This window comes from Apteryx rowi, unplaced genomic scaffold (assembly GCF_003343035.1).
Source record: "Apteryx rowi isolate R43461 unplaced genomic scaffold, aptRow1 scaffold_5, whole genome shotgun sequence".
In the NCBI taxonomy this organism is placed as follows: Eukaryota; Metazoa; Chordata; class Aves; order Apterygiformes; family Apterygidae; genus Apteryx; species Apteryx rowi.
This window is the reverse complement of record NW_020450760.1, coordinates 7,240,914-7,260,314: the sequence shown is the minus strand read 5'-3', so window position 1 is coordinate 7,260,314 and position 19,401 is coordinate 7,240,914. Positions and strand designations below refer to the sequence as shown.

General features: G+C 38.0%; 1 protein-coding gene across 3 annotated transcripts; it reads left to right on the top strand.

Moving 5' to 3' along the window:
• The first annotated feature begins 667 nt into the window (after positions 1–667).
• On the top strand, positions 668–18,998 carry GOLGA5 (golgin A5). Of its 3 annotated transcripts, none has more exons than XM_026079544.1 (13): positions 668–753; positions 1,562–2,177; positions 4,997–5,218; positions 6,310–6,529; positions 7,087–7,210; positions 8,012–8,215; positions 9,404–9,574; positions 10,251–10,379; positions 12,319–12,417; positions 13,806–14,031; positions 15,284–15,389; positions 16,747–16,810; positions 18,464–18,998. In XM_026079544.1, the coding sequence occupies exons 2-13, from the start codon at positions 1,613–1,615 to the stop codon at positions 18,542–18,544; spliced, it is 2,211 nt and encodes a 736-aa protein (XP_025935329.1). In that variant the 5' UTR covers positions 668–753; positions 1,562–1,612; the 3' UTR covers positions 18,545–18,998. The 3 variants fall into 3 exon arrangements, with proteins under 3 accessions (XP_025935329.1, XP_025935327.1, XP_025935328.1); XM_026079542.1 differs by having other exon boundaries at positions 15,281–15,389; XM_026079543.1 differs by lacking the exon at positions 668–753 and adding an exon at positions 1,094–1,353 and having other exon boundaries at positions 15,281–15,389.
• Positions 18,999–19,401: the final 403 nt, after the last annotated feature.

The window sequence follows — 19,401 nt, the reverse complement described above, 5'->3', positions numbered from 1 at the left end:
CAGCCAGGACAACGCTGTAGCTGTTCTGAGACAGGGGAGGCCGTTTCGGAGAGGCTGGAGCTCCTCCTGCCCGCAGAAGGCAGAAGCACAGGGCGGCCGCGGGTGGCGAAGAGCCCGCCCCAGCCCCGCACTCGTGTCGCGGCTGACGGCGCGTCCCGCGGCTCCGCCCGCCCTTGCGCAACCTCCGCAAGCCCGGGGACCGCCTCTCCCCGCCCCGCCTCTCCCCGCCCCGCGGGCGGCCGCCGCATGTGCGCGGCACGGCGCCGACGGCGGGAAGCAGCGGAGGGCTGAGGGGGGCCGGGCGCTGCCTCCCGCGGGGCGGCACGAGCACGGCCGCCCTGAGGCACCGCACCCCTCAACGGCCGCGGCAGAGCAGGGGGCGGGGCCGGGGGCGGAGCCAGACGCGCGAGGCGGTGGCCGCTCTCGGCCCTCCCCCCACCCCCGCGGACCCGCCTCGGGGCGGGGCTTCCGGGGGCGGCCACGCCCTTCCCCGCCCCTTCCCGGCGGGACGGGGCGCGGCCTTACCCCGCCTCGCCCCCACCCGGTGGGGAGGTGTGGCGCGGCGCCACCTCCCGGACGTCCCCAGCGCGCCTGCGCGCGCCGGCCCGGAAGGTGGCCACGTCTGCCGGAAGTGGGGGGGGCTGCGCCGCCGCGCCCGGCCTGCGGGCTCGCCGTGACCGCCGCCGCCGCCCCCCGCCTCCACGTGAGCGGCCCCGCGGCTCCCCCGGCTGGCGTCTCCCGCCCTGGGCGGAGGTGAGGCTCCCGAGGCCCGCCGGGGTGGGGCTCCTGGCCGCGGGGAGGCCCGGGGGTGCAGGGAGCCGGACTGGGCCGGGGGATGGGCAGGGAGCCGGGCCGGGCCGGGGGGAGCGGCCGCCCTGACCATCCCGACACCGCCTGCCACTGCCTTCCCCCTTCCCGCTCGGGGTCCTGGCGTGTCTTCGCCCAAGACTGGCCCCTCCATGAGGCTGCTGTGCCCTGCGCTGAAGGGGCCCCTCCTGGGAGCTGGGGTGTCGCCTGAGTGGCCTGGCAGGCTTCTGGCGCCAGGGAGGGCGTGCGCCTTTCCCCCGTGCCGGTGTCACAGCAGGGCCGCTCCTGCCACCGAGACTGCAGGCTGCGGGAGTTTGTGTTGGGGAGGGGTCCCCCTGGCTGTCCCAGATTAGGAATCAGCAGGACAAACATCTTTTTTATGATCTGTTCCTGTAATAAGCATCTGACTGCTTTTCCTCTTCCACTTGAGTTTGGTTTTGTTGGGTGCCAGTGGGCCTTATTTTTCATGGTCACTGCAGATTGGCTAGCAGGTTGGACACTCAGTTGCAGCTTCTGGTGCCAGGAACAGATATGATGGCCTGATAGGTAAACCTCATTTTTTTATGTTTTCTTAAGAAACTGATTTGATTTAGTTTAATTCCGTTCTTTATGTTAAGCACAGAGGTATGAAGCAAGTAGGACAAAGGTATTAATGTAGTTATAGCACTAACAGATTAACACAACAGTTCTGCAGGCAGCACATACATCTTAGCTTACCAACAACTGATTTATAATTGTTCTGTGTCTTTTGCAGCACATGTTCCTGGAATTTTAATTCTGTAGAACTTATCAGCAGACATCAACCATGTCTTGGCTTGCTGATCTCGCTGGAAAGGCAGAGGATCTCCTCAACAGAGTTGATCAAGGAGCTGCATCAGCCCTGAGCAAAAAAGACACAGCAAGCGCTGCAATATATGATAATAAGAATTTAGACTCTGCCACTGAATATTCTGAATTGCACAAGCATGCTGGAGACCTGAAATATCAGACATCATCCAAAGCTGCCTACATCTCCTCAGCAGCTGATAATATTAAACATCAAAAGGCTACAATCCTAGCAGGAACAGCAAATGTTAAACCAGCACGTAGGACATCTTTGGAGGCTGCTTCTCCAGTTGAAGGTGTTTCCACACCCAGACCTTCCTCACAATTTGTGAGAAGAAAAAAATCTGAACCTGATGATGAGTTGCTATTTGATTTTCTCAACAGCTCTGAGAAAGAGCCCAATGGAAAGATAGACTCTAAAAAAGAGAAGAGCAAGGCAGCTCTTCTTCAAAACCACTCTCGGACTTCAAGCATTAGTTCTGTGTCTACTAGTACACAGAGTGCAAAAACTACTGAAGATAATTCTGTCAGGAGCCAAGACAATGGTAGATAAATAGTATTGAATCTAGAGATACTTAAAATCCAAGTGTGGCTAGGGAGGGTAATGGTTTTACTGTAGCTTAATGAAATATTTAGTGGCAATAATATGTCAAATGTGTGGAGTGCAGCAGGGTTGTTTAGTATTTTTCATCAGTGGGACCATCTTAGGTATCATGCTAATTTTGCAAGCTGAATAGCCTTAATATCTAAATCCTTTGTGCTCTTACTGTTCCACATTACTACTACTCACCTTGCCTTCCCTGAACTATGACCTAACCTTATATCACCACGCATACATCTTCACTTACAAGCATATGTTCTGGCGCTGCTGCATTTGTTCTGTCATTCGGGGCTCTGTGCCGTTTTCACATAAGGCAGTGAGTGACTTGCACTGACTGGTAGATGGTGCTGGCTCTTGCCCTGTGCACTAAGTGAGATAATGTGAGTTTTTCTTTATTCCACCATGAGAGAGGGTGAACTGTCAAGCTTACTTGTCCTGCAGAGTGGGAGTTGGATGTGGATATGCTGTTGTAGAGCTACAGGTGTGAGAGAACTGGATAAACGAGGCCCTCGGATTCACCCAAAGTAATTCACTACTTCAATCTAAATGCAAACTCCTGAAATAGTGTACAGGCCAGACAAGAACCACTGGTCAGAAGTTGAGGCTATTTTCAAGTTTATACCAAGGAGAATGTGGCTGAGAAGTCAGAACTTGTGTGTTCTGTATCTGGCTCTCTAGTCCATCCTCTGTCCTTGGAGTTGCTCTACCACTTTGCTGTTGCTTCTATAAATTGGAAGCAAGTGTTCATATTGTTTACTAATAATGTAATTAAAATACTTTAATGCTTGTTCACTACTTTGAACACGTAAAGCATTGGAAGTGCTAGTTTTTGATTTACTGTGTTAAGTACAGTGAAAAGTTTTAAAAGTAAAAAGGGATTATTTTTAAAGATGTGAATATTTTTGTATTGCTGGGCCTGTAACTTCTCTATAATGTTTAAGAATAAGTCAAATATGTTAACCCTGGCTATATGCTTATACTACCTTAGTAATTGATGCTTAAGGAGCCTAATTGTTTTGTTCCATGTGGTATATTGAATTTGCTCTTCAGGATTTTTGAGCAGAGTTTGCATCTTGGAGCTGATAAATAAGAAAGCACACAGATTTAACAAAAAGTTTGAGCACGCTAGTTTCAAAATTCATACATACACCTGTGTCATTTAAATGTCCTGTATAACTTCTGTTGAAATAGCTTATGATCTTTTAGCTATAGACAAAAACAGTTGGCGTAACTGTGTTCGTTGACATAGATATAATCTAATATGTGCTATAAATGGCTGATTTCTTGCTTCATGAACTTTGTTAGTCTCTTGAGTTTTCCAGACAAGTGAGGATAACTTGTCTGATGATTTGGAAATTGTGTAAATGAATTAAAAGGAAGGAAATGACACTTAAAACCATTTAAATAGGATGGGGGATTGAAAAAAATTTGGAACAAATGTTGCTGCCACTGCTGCTACTTTGTTGAAATATTGTTGTTCCAAACTAATAGCCTGTCGCAGCTCCCTGGGCCCTGGGTGATGTGAACTGTTGCAATGGTAACAAGGAAGGTGGAGATTGTGGGTTAGTGATCACAAGGCAAAGCAAATAACATGGTGACAGCCAAACTGCATTCTTGCTTTGAAATTGTTGCAGTCTGTTCCCATGGATTTTCAACAGTTACCTATCTGGGATATACTGAATTCGGAAGAAATACTTCTGGTTCACCTGCTCGTTCACTCATTGCATGCTGTGTCATTTTATATTAACACTGGTGCAAAGCTTCCAGCTGTCTGCACATTGGAACCAAGACTGCTGGAGTGGACAGCAGTAAGCCAGTACGCTGTGTGTGTTGGGGAAGAGCAGGGTCTTTCCCCCGGCCTGCAAGAAACTGTTGTTCAGAGTGCTGCCAGGAGTTCCCTTACTGTTCTTACTGAGGTTCTAAGCTAGAAAAGATGCTCTGTATTTTCGTTTCCATAATCTAGAGAACTACAGTTTCTCTTGGCAGACAGCTTTGAACAGTTTAACAGAGTATCTTATATCTTGCCTTACATTTTTTTCATTCGAGAGAGGAAAAATCATGCTGTAGCTTCCTGTTTCAAATCTCTGGATTTCTTACAGTAAAAGTGCTTTTAAATTTTTTTCTAGAGAATCATTGTTTGATGCAGAATTATTGGTAAGAGGATGTTTTGACTGAGGTGATTCTTTAAAGGGTTTTTAACATAAAGATAATTAAAACATATACAGCTGTGTAGCTGAGTTTACATGTTTAGGTTTGATATCAAAATGACAAGGTATAATCGCCTGAACAGATTTTTCTTAATACAGTTTGTCCTTGAAATCCAAATCGTAATGGAAAACCAGAATGAACTTGTACTGAAAACAGTACAAGTTAGATAGTATTAGTCGCTATCTATATTTGATGTCTTCTATTACTCTCTCACCTTCCAAAGACATCTCTGGGCAGCATAGTCATGAAAAATATTAACATTTTAGAATCCTGAATTTAACATTAATGTAATAAGAAATTATATAGCTTCCACGTCTGTCTTGCTGGATTAACAAAGATGCTGCATGATGTGTATGTACTGTATAATGTTCTATTTTGTGTAAGTCTTTGCTTTTGGAAAAGCAACTCCATGTTCCATTTCACTATAAGCTATTTTTGACTTTTTTTATTAGAGCATTAAATGCATTTAACCACTGTTGCAGGACATGAATTTGCTGTTTATATTAAGCCTATCGATGAATAGACATTAGTTCTAACTTGCATCTTTCTGTACAGAAACTCCAGACAGTTCAGATTCTGGATTGGGAGCACAAGTGGATGGTGTGAAAGACTCATCACCAAGTGCAGTAACTAATCCTAGCCTTTCAGCCAATGATGGTTTCAAACCTCATGAGCTGTCCAATCTTCGCTTGGAGAATCAGCTGCTGCGGAATGAAGTTCAATCTTTAAATCAAGAAATGGCTTCATTAATTCAGAGATCCAAAGAAACACAAGAAGGTACTGCAGTTTGGAAACTAAACTTTAGTATGTTACTAAAATGCTAGTAAAATAGAAAATAATGTTACTTCTGTGTTAGTGTTTTGTATTTAGAACAAAATCTGTCTAGTTAAATTTACATGTATGACTTGGCAAGTAAAATGATTCTTGATATTAAGAATAACGAGCTGGGAGAGACTGAAAGGCTTGTTCAAGGATGAAAATAGCACAAACGTTGATTAAAATGATGCAGTCTGGTTTGTTCCAAATTTTATATCTTAATAAAACAATGTAGCAAAGGTTAACAGTGTTAAAATATTTTTTGTGCTTTTTATAGGACACTGCAAAATAGTAATTTTTAGATGAATAAATTCCTTGAAATACTTGAAGTTTGACTACTTTCCAAGCTGTAGACTGTGATTGCTGACACCTAGAAACTGATAGCAAAAATACTAGATTTACTATTTGTTTGATTTCGCTAGGTTTCTCAAAGCCAAATGAAATGACAAAAGTAAAAAATGTGAATGTATGAAAACCTTTAAATGATAAATTAAGTTTGGCAAACTGCTGCTGTTAGATCCACAACTTAGCGACTACATTTTTTTTCAATGTATCTGTGTGGTTTTAGCCAGAGAATTTTAATTTTCATTGAAGGCTAATATGTAATGATTGATTAAAAACAAAAGCCTCAGGGATTATTCAGGTATTATTTTAGCACTGATGTATTTTTCTACTGACTGTTTTTCAGGTTTAGCTTATTGTCACATTGATTTGCACTAGATGCTTTACGCAGAGTTTTCCAAATGTTTGCTCACACAGGGCTATTCAACAGTAGGTCATTATGAGGGGTGGGGCAGGTGAAACTTGTCATCTGTGTAACACAGAATGAAAATGTCTGTTTTGAGATCACATTCCAAGTTTTATTGGCCATGCACTGACAGCTGGAGTCTGGCATTTGTTACTCTTTTGTAGCTCATAAAGTTTTAATATTCCTTCAACTTGGTTGTATTTAATTTCTTTCTTTATGGAATGTGGTATATACCGCCTGACCACTTATAACACCTTGTAATATCAATTTTTAAAACCTTCTAAGAAACTTTTTTACTTTGTAGAATTAAACAAATCCCGGGAGAGGGTCGAGAAGTGGAGTGTTGACCATTCAAAGAGTGACAAGATGGTTAGAGAACTTCAAGCTCGAGTTGATGATCTCACAGAAGCTGTTGGTGCCAAGGATTCCCAGCTAGCTGTGCTAAAAGTGCGGTTGCAAGAAGCTGATCAACTTTTAAGTACTCGGACAGAAGCTTTGGAAGCATTGCAGAGTGAAAAATCACGGTATTTCATAACCCATTGCAAATAGAAATAGGCTTGAAATCTCGAGGTAGAAAGCACAGACTCTAAGAAGAAAAATGAATAAACTAATTTTTTTTTTTCATAACAAAATTTCAAATATGAGCATTAAAGTTTGTTCTGAACCTATTACAGCATAGCTGACGGGGAACAGGGCAATGCATATTAAATAAGGGCAATTGTCACCTGATTATTGAAATGCATTTTGTATAAAGTATTTATGTTTGTGAAATAGGCCTGAAACTGAAGGCTTCAGGATAAATGTTTGTCTTGAAAAAATACATTCACTTATCCACAAATATAAAGACTCTTCTGACTTAATCTCCGCATTGGAGTATGTATGTGCAGTTGGATAGGAGAGTATAGGACAGGGAGGGACTGCATGAGTCACTAATTCAGGCATCCTATCTGTAGCCAGCCATATCCAATAATTAGTTGAGTAAGTTTTCAAGGCCAGTCTTAAAAGCGGGTAGTCATATTTCTACCTGAAAAAGCACACTGGATTTCTTCCTTTTCAATTGATGTCTGTATTACTCTTTCAGGATAATACAAGACCACAGTGAAGGGAGCAGTTTGCAAAATCAAGCCCTTCAAACTCTTCAAGAGAGGCTGCGTGATGCAGACTCCGTACTGAAGCGAGAGCAAGAAAGTTACAGACAAATGCAGGTTAGACATGAAGCCTAAGGAAGACTTTCATACTCTAGTTTTGAGATGAGATCTATGAGGTTCTAAATGCTCTCTCCTCCGCTTGACTTCAGTTTCTGCTCAGGTTATTAAGGGCTTGGTAGGATGTGTCTTCTGCTGCACTAAATATACTCGTGAAGAAACTTTACCTTTTACATACTATTTTGAAAGCTTTGTGATTAAAAGTTTTTGAGAGGTAATGCTGACAATTTTTATTGTCTTTTTTTAAACTGTTTTTAATGTTAAGATTATTTTTAAAACTAGATCAGTAATCAATTTAATTTTCCATGACATGTGGTTTCCCGCCCACACACTATTTTAATATGTAATCTTAATAATATTAAGCAGGATGATCACTGTTATGGTAAATGTGGGAGTTCATGGTACTGCTAGAGACCTTTCTGCATTCCACACTTGGCCTGGCCTTTATTATGTATAATGCTATCTTGGAAAATTGTTATTGGCATCTTTTTTTTTAATTGCATTTAAATATGGCAGTCTAAACTTCTGAGGGAAAGCTTGCTTTTTGTTTGCCAAATATCATAAATAATAGGAACACATTTTTGGTGAGGGAAAGAAATGTGTATTTTTACTTATCTTATTTAGCATGTACTTAAGCTACCAGGACTTCTTTCCACACAGATAGCACTAATATATCTTTAAGATGGAGGCGGAAGACATGAATTGTTGTTTCTTGTATAGTTGCTTTTAAATTTTTTTTCCTTTCTAGGTTAAAATTGTGATTGTGTTTAAACACAAGGTATTGTTTTTTATTGATAATAGAATGAGTTTGCAGCTCGTCTAAGTAAAATGGAAGCTGAACGCCAGAACTTGGCAGAAGGGATTACTGTGGCAGAAAGAAAATATTTAGATGAAAAGAGGCGAGCTGATGAGCTTCAGCAGCAAGTCAAAATAACTAAAAACCACCTAGAATCTGCAAAACAAGAACTGACAGACTATAAACAGAAAGCTACTCGCATTCTCCAAGTAAGTATTACTATAAAGAAATTCAGTTTAATTTGTACACATTTAGCTTTTGAAGATGTTRTATTTCAGATAATTTAATTTGTGTAATTTTAATTTATTCATGTGATCAGTAATATGTTTTGGGGCATATCTTTAATGATATATACCTGATATGAGCTGTATGGAACAGCTACCAATCTGAATGTTGTACCTCTTAAATGTAAGCTTTCAGATTGAGTTAAATAATTGAAATGCAAGTTCAGGTCCTGGACTTAAAGAAAGATCCAGGTGAATCATTGTACTTATTGTGCAATATTTGTCAGTGTGTTCCATGTCCAACTGTCTGAACTTAGGCAGATATATAAACAGCTATGACCTGCAATTTTTTCTGCATCCAGTGTTCTTTCACAAGAACACTGTTCTGCTTGAGACTGAAAAGTAGCATGTAGTGGATACTTATGTGTAAACCAATGAAAATGTTTTTATATATTCTGAAAGGTAGTATATGATCAGCATTGTATAAACAGTGGCACAATTGGGTATTTTGTGCAGGGTCCTATGCTACTTAAGTTGTCAAAGGTACCAAAGCCTAACTTGGCTAATTGAAGTTTTGTTTATAAAAATCAGCAAAATGTTAAAGATAAAGGCCTATGTTTAGGATAATTGATTTAGTCTGATATCCAAGGACAGTGTTGAAATCATGCTGGTAAATATGGGAAGTATGAGATCAGATATCAGTGTCAAGCTAACATTAGGTTGACTCTGGTGAATGAAAAGGGACATTCTCCTTCCCCAGAAGAGATATTGCTATATTTGGTTCTTTTTTGTCATTGTGGGTTGAAAGGGGGTGAGCTTTATCATTCATGTCTGATAGTATCTGTCTTCTGGCTTTCCATATCACATAGAGAAGTTATATGCATGACATGTTTAATGTTCCAGGTGCTTTTAAGGAGAAAGCTGTTCTTTTCCTCAGATAACACAGGCTTCAATAAATGTCAGTAGTCACATGACATATAGGAAGTTAGAAAAATGATCAATAGGAAGCATTTTGATCTTAAACTCTGTATGGTCCTTATTTGGCTAGAAAGAGGTAAAGCAGCAGTTTTGCTGTATGTCTATATTTGAATTTTAGAGCAAAATTATTTTGACAGATTCAAGCGAGCACTTATTAAATACTGCCATAAATAATAGATTGATTTATTATTTTAGTCTAAAGAAAAGTTGATAAACAGCCTAAAAGAAGGCTCAGGTATTGAAGGTCTGGATAACCATACTGCAAGCACAATGGAACTAGAAGAACTGAAACATGAGCGAGACACTCAGAAAGAAGAAATACAAAAGCTAATGGGGCAAATACAGCAGCTCAGAACAGAGCTGCAGGTAGGTATAATTATGCATAGATGTAATGTAGTTAACTGTGCACAAAGGGCTACTTTCTCATATTTTAGGGCTATTGCTTCTAATGTTTATTTGACCTACTATTAAAACAAGCCAACTTTTGCTCAGGATGGGACAAACGCTTCTAGATACCCAGTTTCTTCTTCGTCCCTCACTACATCAGCTGGGCCTGAGATGGTGGAAGGGATACTATACGTACCACTTCTCTTTTCCCTTATTACTATGTGCTCCTTTTGAAGGAAGCTTTTCTTTCCAAACAAGCGTGGTGATTTCTGCATAGATCACAGTTATCCTTTTCTGCAAAGGCTATTAATCCTTGAAGCAGCTGCAGTCTCTGTCATCTGCTCCCATAATTGGCTCAACCCAGCGATCGCATGCAAGCTTACTTTCAACAGTTTTAGCCTGTGTACAGTAGGAGGGAAAAGGTGGTCAGTTGGAGACTTCTCTGTGTTTACAAAATGCAGTTTTAAAATTTCTATTACTATATATTAATAAAAGTAATATATATATAAAATGACCAAATGGCATTTATTTAATTTATCTTGACCTTCCTTTCCCTTGGATGCGGTACTACAGATGTAACTTTTTGCTGTTATCTATAACAGGCTGCCGTATTGTTTGATTGTTAATGAAACGGTAACATTTCTGTCCATTTTAGGATATGGAGACTCAGCAGGTAAGTGAAGCTGAGTCAGCAAGAGAACAACTTCAAGATCTACAAGAGCAAATAGCAGCACATAAAATGGCCAAGCAGGAGGCAGAGGCTGAACTAGAACGGCAAAAACAGGTAAGGAGTTCTTGAGAGCTGATTGGTCTTTTTTAGGCCCCATGTGGTGTTATCAGTAAAGTATTTGGCTTAATAAGAGAGTATTTTATACAGTATTAGACTTATTTTTCTTGCAGTATTCAAAAGAATTCACTGAAAGGTTAATGAATGTTGTTAGGCCAAACAAAGGTCAACCACTAGTAAGCAATGGAAGAGGCCTACTGGATATTCCTGGTAAAGGGAGTTCTCATTGAGTTATCAAAAAAATAAACATGACCCTAGGGAATACTCAGGATTGAGCATGATTTTAAACCTTATTCAGCAGGGAAGTAGTCAAACAATGTGTCTACAGTAGTGTTTGTAACGGTTATTTATATCAAGAAATTTAAATACCAAAAATGTTTGCTATGGGACTTCCTCTGCCCAATTAATACATAGGATTTAGCTCTAAAATACTGTTATATTGTAATACCATATAAATAGAAATATTTTTTGAATCCCCTCGTTAATCCCCCTCCCAAACGGCTCCATAAGACAAATTGCTAATAAAACAGTATTACCAAATTTCATCATTTTATGTTATCTTTTTAGGCAAACTCCCTTTTGATTTCAACAGTTTTGTGCTAAAAAGAGTGAAAAGGCACACTTTCATATTTACTATAAACAAACTAATTCTTCAGTAGAAATCAAACCAGTGCTTTGCACCTTACTAAGAATTTCTTCTGTAAGAAAGAAGCTCATGTAAAAGAGAATTAATAATGAGGAAAGCAGAAGAGTACACTGTACCTGCTGGGAACAACTTATCTTATAGGATTATCTGTCCTTTCAGAAATTACATTTTAATGAGATGCTAGCAGCTTGAACTAATTAAAAGGCAGAAGTTGAAGCCTGTTCTTGATGGAGAGCTAATGTTTATTATATCAAAGCAGATGGTAGATTGTATCTTGTTACCTCTGTCCTTTTGAGGAGTATATTTTAAATCAACACTACATATAGAAAAAGTGAGGTGAAGCTAAAAAAAAAAAAAAAAGTGAGGGGGATATGTATTATCAATTATATTACAGAAAATGAATTTTTCCTTTTAATTACACACATGTACATGTGCTTTTAAAGTAATTGTGTGCATTGATACTTAACACAATTGTGGCTTGTTCTTTCTGGGACCTGTTCTTATAGCTATTGCTATAAGGTTTCTGTGACTGAAAATAAATAGAGGTATTTTGTGTATATCTGATGGTTTAAAGGGGGAATACAATTTGTCTGGCTGCTGTGGCAGCTGATAGCTGAAATGGTACAATGATTTGAAAATAAGCATGGTAGATCTTTAAATAGCTAAAATAGGTACTAAGTCATGAGAGTAACAAGATTTATGGTTAGATTTGCTGTTCAGTCAGTGGCCCACTGCTAATATTCCTTCCCCTTCCACCCCCTTATCATGTTAATCCTAAACTGTAAAGGAGAACCCCTGTAATACACAGAATTAAAGATAGATACACCAAGTTTTTCAAAAACTTAAAAAAAAAATTATTTTGGATTTATGGCTTTATTTTAGGGATACAGATTCCCCCCAAAGTATGGCCTAATTGCTTAAGTTCTGTAGCTGACATCCTTTTAAGATAGCAATATAATAAAGGGTGAGAGTATAAAGAAGATGAATCATGGCTCAAATGAAACTGTGTGGCTATCAGTAAACTAGTTGGGATTAATATTTGCATTAGGTCAGTCTTCACAAAAGAATCTGGTAGTTTTGGAGGTTCTGCCTTCATACTCAGTTCTCTTATTTTCCCCCCTCCTAGCATCTAAAAATCGGACACTTTTAACTGAGATTATATTTCAGTTTATATTTGATTGTGGTATGTTGTCTACTTCTGTTCTAGTATGAAACCCTAGATAACGGAATGTCTCTCAAAATACATACATATATAAAAAATTTTATTTGTGATTGTGATCAATTTCATAGGAACTCCATTATACTGAGGAAGAATTGTATCGAAYGAAAAATACTTTGCAAAGCAGAATAAAAGACAGAGAGGAAGAAATTCAGAAGCTCAGAAATCAGGTACTGTGTTTGTATAGAAAATAAAGTTTATTACATTAAATCATGAGTGTTCAAGATTAAAATTATTAATATGGTTTAAAAGTAAGAAAGAAACATCAAGGCTCTACTAATGGGTTACAGTGTACTTAATTTCAATACAGAATGCAGTTTTGAGCTGGGAAGAATGCAGGAAGGGAACAATGAAGAGGTAAATAGAGACTTATTTTTATAATTGCATCTGCTTTTATCTTTGAATTTGGGGCGGGGGGGGGGACGTGGACCAACAACCTGTGTCCAAACTGGACCTAGTAGGCAGATGCTCTGTCATCGTTTTTCTTTTTGAAAATGAAAAAAGTCATTGGTCTTTTATTGGGTCATAGCTATTTCTGCAAAGATCCTTTTAATTAGGAATAAGAACATTAGTCTGAGTCAGTACGACATCTTGTGATCCATCTAGCCCAGCGTGCCATCTCAGACAGCAGCAACCGAGACAGCCTGTGAGCCTGGCCACTTTCTTCACTCCCTTCCCCTGGTACTCCCTCAGCATCTGCAGTTGTATATAGGGATGTTAAAGAGTATGTCCCTGCGTAATCCCCTCAGTGTGTTTATGGACCTATTTTCATTGAATCAGTCAAATCTGTTTTGGAACTTTCTGATACTGGCAGCCCCCATAGCCTCCTTTGGCAGCAAGGAGGCATCAGTTTCATTTTATGTAAATCATCTAAGACAGCATAATAAAAAAAAAGCTATATTTAAAGAAATTAATAGTCTAGAGTCAACTATGATCAGCTGTGCAAGTATGGTGTTAGAGGATTTGGAAACTGTTTGTGTTGTGATACAAATTCCCCAAACCTATTGGCGAGTGATTTTCCTGGTAATGCGGGCTTCAGGACTACTTCCTACCTGCCCTGGTCTGTTGCATCCAAATATTTGTAGCGTCTCACTGCCCTGGTTTCTGCTGATTCCGTTGTCCCATTTTTAAAGCTGCATTATTGTGGTGTATGATGCTACAGGTGGCTCAGGTCTAACATTGTAGCAAATAGATGAGTTACTGCACGGATGGCTGACCTGGAGATTCCTATTTGCTTTAAATATTTTCTGCAGRTTGGATGACTTGATCCATGCTGTCTTCATTTCCTCTCCTTCCTGCAGTTTCTATTTCTTATCCCAGTCATGTTTTCTGTCTTAGTACTTAATTTCTTGTTTAATATAAAATCTTGTTTTAGCAACTGTTGAAATGGAGTTTCTTCTTTATTGTGCTCATTGGTAATGGTTTTGGTCGTGCTATCCCATGAAAATTCTGAAATGTGCTAACTTGGTTCTTGAAGGGGATAGATTTTCTTTGAACATACCAGTTTTTTAATATGTCATGTTGGTCAGATTTTGAAAATGTTCTTTTTTTTTTTAAGCTCACAAACAAGGCTCTGAGCAGTAGCAGTCAGACAGAATTAGAAAATCGGCTTCATCAGCTGACAGAAACACTTATTCAGAAGCAGACCATGTTAGAGAGCCTGAGCACGGAGAAAAACTCACTTGTCTATCAACTGGAACGACTTGAACAACAGCTTAAGGCTATCCAAGGCACTAGTACTAATGGACCTTCCATTAATATGGCAGGAATTGATAGTCCTGAAGGTAAATATGGAAATATGGTATTTAAAATTGTCCTTTATGCAGTTCAGGCTTCTATATTTCCTAATGCCTTGAGTTTATAAGGAGAAAAGAAACCCTGAAAATACATAGTTCATGGCAGTGGTCTTTTTAACAGCAGGCAGTATCATGAAAGACAGTCAAACTCCTTTTTGTGTGTAGGTAACTTTAAGTAAATCTAATATAGCCAATTTCATCTTGAATTTTCAGTACTGTGGCAGTCTCAGAACAATCATATTTACAAAACTTGTCAGAGCTGCAAATAAAACTTTCTTTGGGTTTAAGCTGAATGTCACAGATAAGGTTTAAGTGCAGTTTTCTTGTAGAAAGGTTTTGGGAGGTGAGCAAGAATGTGAAACTGCCTTTTGAGAGTTGATCAGAATTCTGGTTGAGATGAATTTTGTCCTTTCTGTTTTTCTTGAAAAGCAGCTTAATATGGTGGTTCTGCRGAGGTTGATTCATCTACACTGTGCAGAGTTCATCCTATGTTACTGGGAGAATCTCAGCAGTTGATACATGCCTTTAAGATGTTACTTTTCACAGTCAAATTTTGTAATTGGGTGTATGTGGTAACTACCTTTTAAAACAAAGCACAATTCCTAAGACATATAAAGTAACAGTCTTGACTTTTAAAGGATTAAGACAGGAGAACTAGCAGATTTGAAATGTGCTTCCTTTTGAGTCTTATTTTTTTTTAGCAAATTCAGTAAATTTAAGTTTAATTGCACAAGGATAACATCTGAGAATGTTTTATAAATAAAGTTGATACATATTAAAAATTTAAATAAAGTCAAAACACTTGGAAATACAGATTTGTATCAGAAATGCTGTCAGATGTTTTGCTGTATGACAAATGCAAGCAAATGGAAAAAATGTAACGGTATCAAAATCACTACTTTATACACTTAAGAACTGACAAAAAAGCTAAAACTGCTATGTTTTCCACTTAATGGAATTGAATATCAAGATGTCCATCTAGTAAATTAAAATAAATTTAAAACATTCAGTAAGTTCAGGATACATTTGACTCAGTTTTATTGTTATTAATATTCCTACTCTTAACATTGTATTCCCTTAACCTCAGCAAAATTTACAAATTGGATGAATTACTATTTTTGTATTATTTTTATATTTCTTTAGGTTATACACTATCAATTTGTTTTACTTGGATAACAACTTAACTGATTTTAGACTAAAGAGATTTTTTTTGCCTTTTTTTGTTTTTTTCTTCAAGTAGGTGCTCGTATGCGGAACGTTCCTGTCCTTTTTAGTGACATGGATACTAACATGGCAGGAATGTATGGGAGAGTTCGCAAAGCTGCCAGTAGTATAGATCAGTTTAGGTAAGAGTGTCCTAATGAAATACACTTCTTTATTACTGGACTCCTTTTGCAGTCTTCTGTGTGGTAGAGCTTCTCTTTTGAATTGCTTGTATCAAGGTAAAAGTAAAAAATAATGAAGCAATATATTGAATACAGTATAAATTATTAAATATTGACCTAGTTCACTTGTGCTTTCCTATGATAGAAATATTCTTGGGCTTTAGCAAATTATAGTAATTTGTTTAAATGGTTAATGCTCTTGTGTTGTGCAGATTGGTATAGGAGAGTCATCAGACTATATACAAAAAAACCTAACCTTTTTCATTGTCAAGTTTCACCTTTTTATTTTCAGAGTTTTTGACTGTGTCTGTGACAGACAGTATAAGAGTATTACTGGGGCAGTATCATATAAGCTTGGAGTGTATCCTGTATATTCTTCTACTCTTGTTTAGGCATCCTGTTGGAGACAGGATGTTGGATTCTGACCAAGTGAAGCTATTTACCTTTCAGAAAAGATAATCTGTTCTAGAAATTAGTAAACAAAAGTAAATCTGGATCTGCCAAAAGACTTGTTTTGATATCTTTTCTCAGCAGCTATGTTCACTGTCAATRTTCACAATGAAAAATCTTTTCCAAAGGTGTTGGATCAAATACCAACAGGAGATAAAATTAAGTAATATTTCTTCATCCTTGGAAAGTAGGGTATCTTGACAAAATGTCCTTTGTATTTTCATGGTACTTCAAGTTCATTGTGAAGGATGTCAGTATTTCCATGACTAGGGGCCTACTATATGTGATGCTTTAATACTAAACTTCGTTTGGCAGTATCATAATCACTTTACTATGAGCATGCTTTTTAATAACTAATATTCTTGAGCAACGGTGCACACATCTAATGCAGTATACTTTGTAGTGCTGTAACAGTAGAATTGGAAAACCCATGTCTTTAATCTAATGAAATACAAGAACAGCAGTGATCTATTGCATTTTTCAAAGGAATCCAAAGTTTTAATTGCTTAAATATCTTTGAAAATCAGTATTAATGACAGTTTCTGGAGTCACAAAATTTGACAAATATGGAGTGGGGGGTTTTTTTTGAGTTTTTAAAATGCCTGTACAATTCTTTGAGCTCTTTTCCACAAAATCTGACCCTAGCATATTAGCAGAAAAATATTAGGAGAGTATGTTTAATGCTCTGAATTTTCTTACTCTATTGAATGCCTTGAATACAAGAAGTACAATTCAGTTCAGAAGTATAGAAAGCAATGTCTATAACATTAGCTGGCATTTATAAGTTTGTGATGATTAGAATGAAAGGAACAGACGTTATTGTCCGGTGTTAACTTATGCATTTTGTTTTTCTTTTATACTTACGTAGCATTCGTCTGGGAATCTTTCTAAGGCGATATCCCATAGCAAGAGTCTTTGTAATCATTTATATGGTGAGTAAGGTTTCTTTATAGTGAGAAGATAATGCGAAATTTCTACAGAAGTTTTATATGATACATGATAAATTGAAAGGCATTTGATATTTAAAAGTAAAAGGCTCAGTGTATTTTTTAAAGTAGGCTAAATAGTGCTTATATAACAGTGTTTTGGAGTCAGGTTGCTTGGCAAATTTGTGCATTTTTAACCCTGAATTTTTAGTATGGAAATCTTAAATGCCTTTATGCAACTACCTTTTAAAAGACTGCAAAAGTAGAGTGAGAATTAAAATAAAAAATAACACTGTGACTGGTCTATGTCCACTGAATTTAGGAAACTGACTTTTGTAATACCTTTTTTTAATATTTGACCCTTCACATTTGTTCAGTGATTAATAGTCACGCTTTTCTAATGGCTGAAAAAGTACCAAGCAAATCTTTTCTTGCTAGATGCTACCAAATAGTAGAAAGTTGTTCATCCATATTAGRTGAGATTGTCAGACTTCTTGAAATTCCTCCCTTTTCCCACTGGAGGGCAGATGTCTGTCAGTTGAAGTGACCTGCAGTAAAGTGCAGTCTACCCTGCTTGAGAATACTTGATTAGCTGAGTCTTTGAAATGAAAGAAAACATGTGGCTTGGGAAGGTATAATATTTCTTCTAAACAGAATCTCTGAGAACAGCTGCCGCTATTTCAGGATATAAAGCTGGCAGGCACATATAAATAAAGGAAACTACAATTTTCCCCTGCAATTGCTTTTTCCATCTTGTTAAGTACTGGGAGGAACAGGGCTATTTATATTCCTATCTTCTGTTTCTTCCTATTCATGACTTAGACTTCTCAATATGTGAATAAAATGCTTTGTACCAACACTCTAAAGATTTTTACTGCCTAAGCTACTATTCAAACTGAAAATCAATAGATGTTGCATATGAGCCTTATATTGGGTGGTCAGTGGCAGATTTTATTATTCGGCAAAGAAAGTCATGGATAGCTGCAAACTTGGCTATGACTATTGACTAATCACTAATGACTATGACTATCACTAATCTGTTTTTTTAAGGAAATGTGGCTTATGTATTTTATCAGTTATCTCCCTTGTTATATCCTCAGCAACTTCTATTCTGATTAGATCATTTCAGCCAAATTTTGAATGAGAATTAACATTCCTACAAAGTTCATGAAAATGCCTCGGTAGAGAACAGAGTCTTAAATTAGCACCCCTGTTAAGGAGAAGGCAAGCAGAACTTGGCTCTCTTACGCTGTCTGGTATCAGCCAGTCAGTACAGGAGCAGTGGCTTACCAGTCACTCTAGACAGATCACCTAATCTGCTCTCTGTGGGCTAGACTGGATATCAGAGGGAGCACCTGGAGTTACTAGGGGATGGAAGGAAAGAGAGGGCAGTGAACATAAATCTGTAGGTAACCGGCTCCATTATTTTTCCTGTTTATGTAATATCTTTAGTTCTGTAAATGGCTTTTTCAGAATGTGGCTCAGCACTTCATTTTTTAAATCAGAATTCTTTCTTTTAGGAGTAACTGAATAAAATAAAATACTTGATGAAATATTTCTACAAGACTAGCTTTTTTTAGATCACACTGACACATTTACTACTGCTTTAATTGATGATGATCAGTGCTGATAAAGTAATTCTTTCTTTTCTTTTCCCAGGCATTGCTTCATCTCTGGGTCATGATTGTTCTACTTACCTACTCACCAGAAATGCATCATGATGGTCCCAGTGGCAGATAGCCTGAGACAGGACCATATGCTGTGCTAATGAAAGTACACTGACTGGCAGAGTACTTAAAATGATCAGTCCTGAAATATCAGCAAACCTTTCCTCATCTTGTTTAGGAAGAAAGAAAGCCATCATGCCTGATTTATCACTACTGTTTAATACAAGCATAATACTATGTAGTTTTTTTGATTTACCTAAAACTGTATCACTTTCCTGGAGAAATATGGTTGTTAAGTTAAGCTAAATTTAGCCTTTACATTTTACATAAACCTTCTGATGGTTACTGTAAAAAAAAAAAAAAAAAAAAAAAAAAAAAAAGACTTGCACCTACAGAGAAGTGCAATGATTTCTGAAGTTACAGATATATACAGTACAAACTATTTTAGATCATACTGGATGTGGGCTATAGTCAGGTAACAAACTGTACTTAGGAATTTAAATAAACTTTATTTCTGGTTTCTTTCAGTCTGCTTTTGCACTTCTGTTTTTAACTTTGTAAATAGTAGGCTTTTCCTTAACCCATTAAACTGAAAAAATGACAATGGATTGGTGCAATATCTTTTTGTAAATAAATTTAAAAATAAAATATTATGCATTCTTCTTAGCTTTGTACTTTTAGTGCAACAGATAAATCTTCCCTATCGGCTGAATAGTGGGATTGCCTATTTAATGGTTGATATTTTAGCTTTATCAGAGAGTGAGAGAAGATTTCAAGGAAGAAAGTTCAAACTCTATAGAAATAATGGTATTTTCCTTTGCACTTGAAATGTATGTATTTTAACTGCATTTTGTTATATACCTCTCATTATTAGGTGTCTTAACCAGATCTTATATTCATTGAAATATTTATTTTCTAAAACTTCAGGTA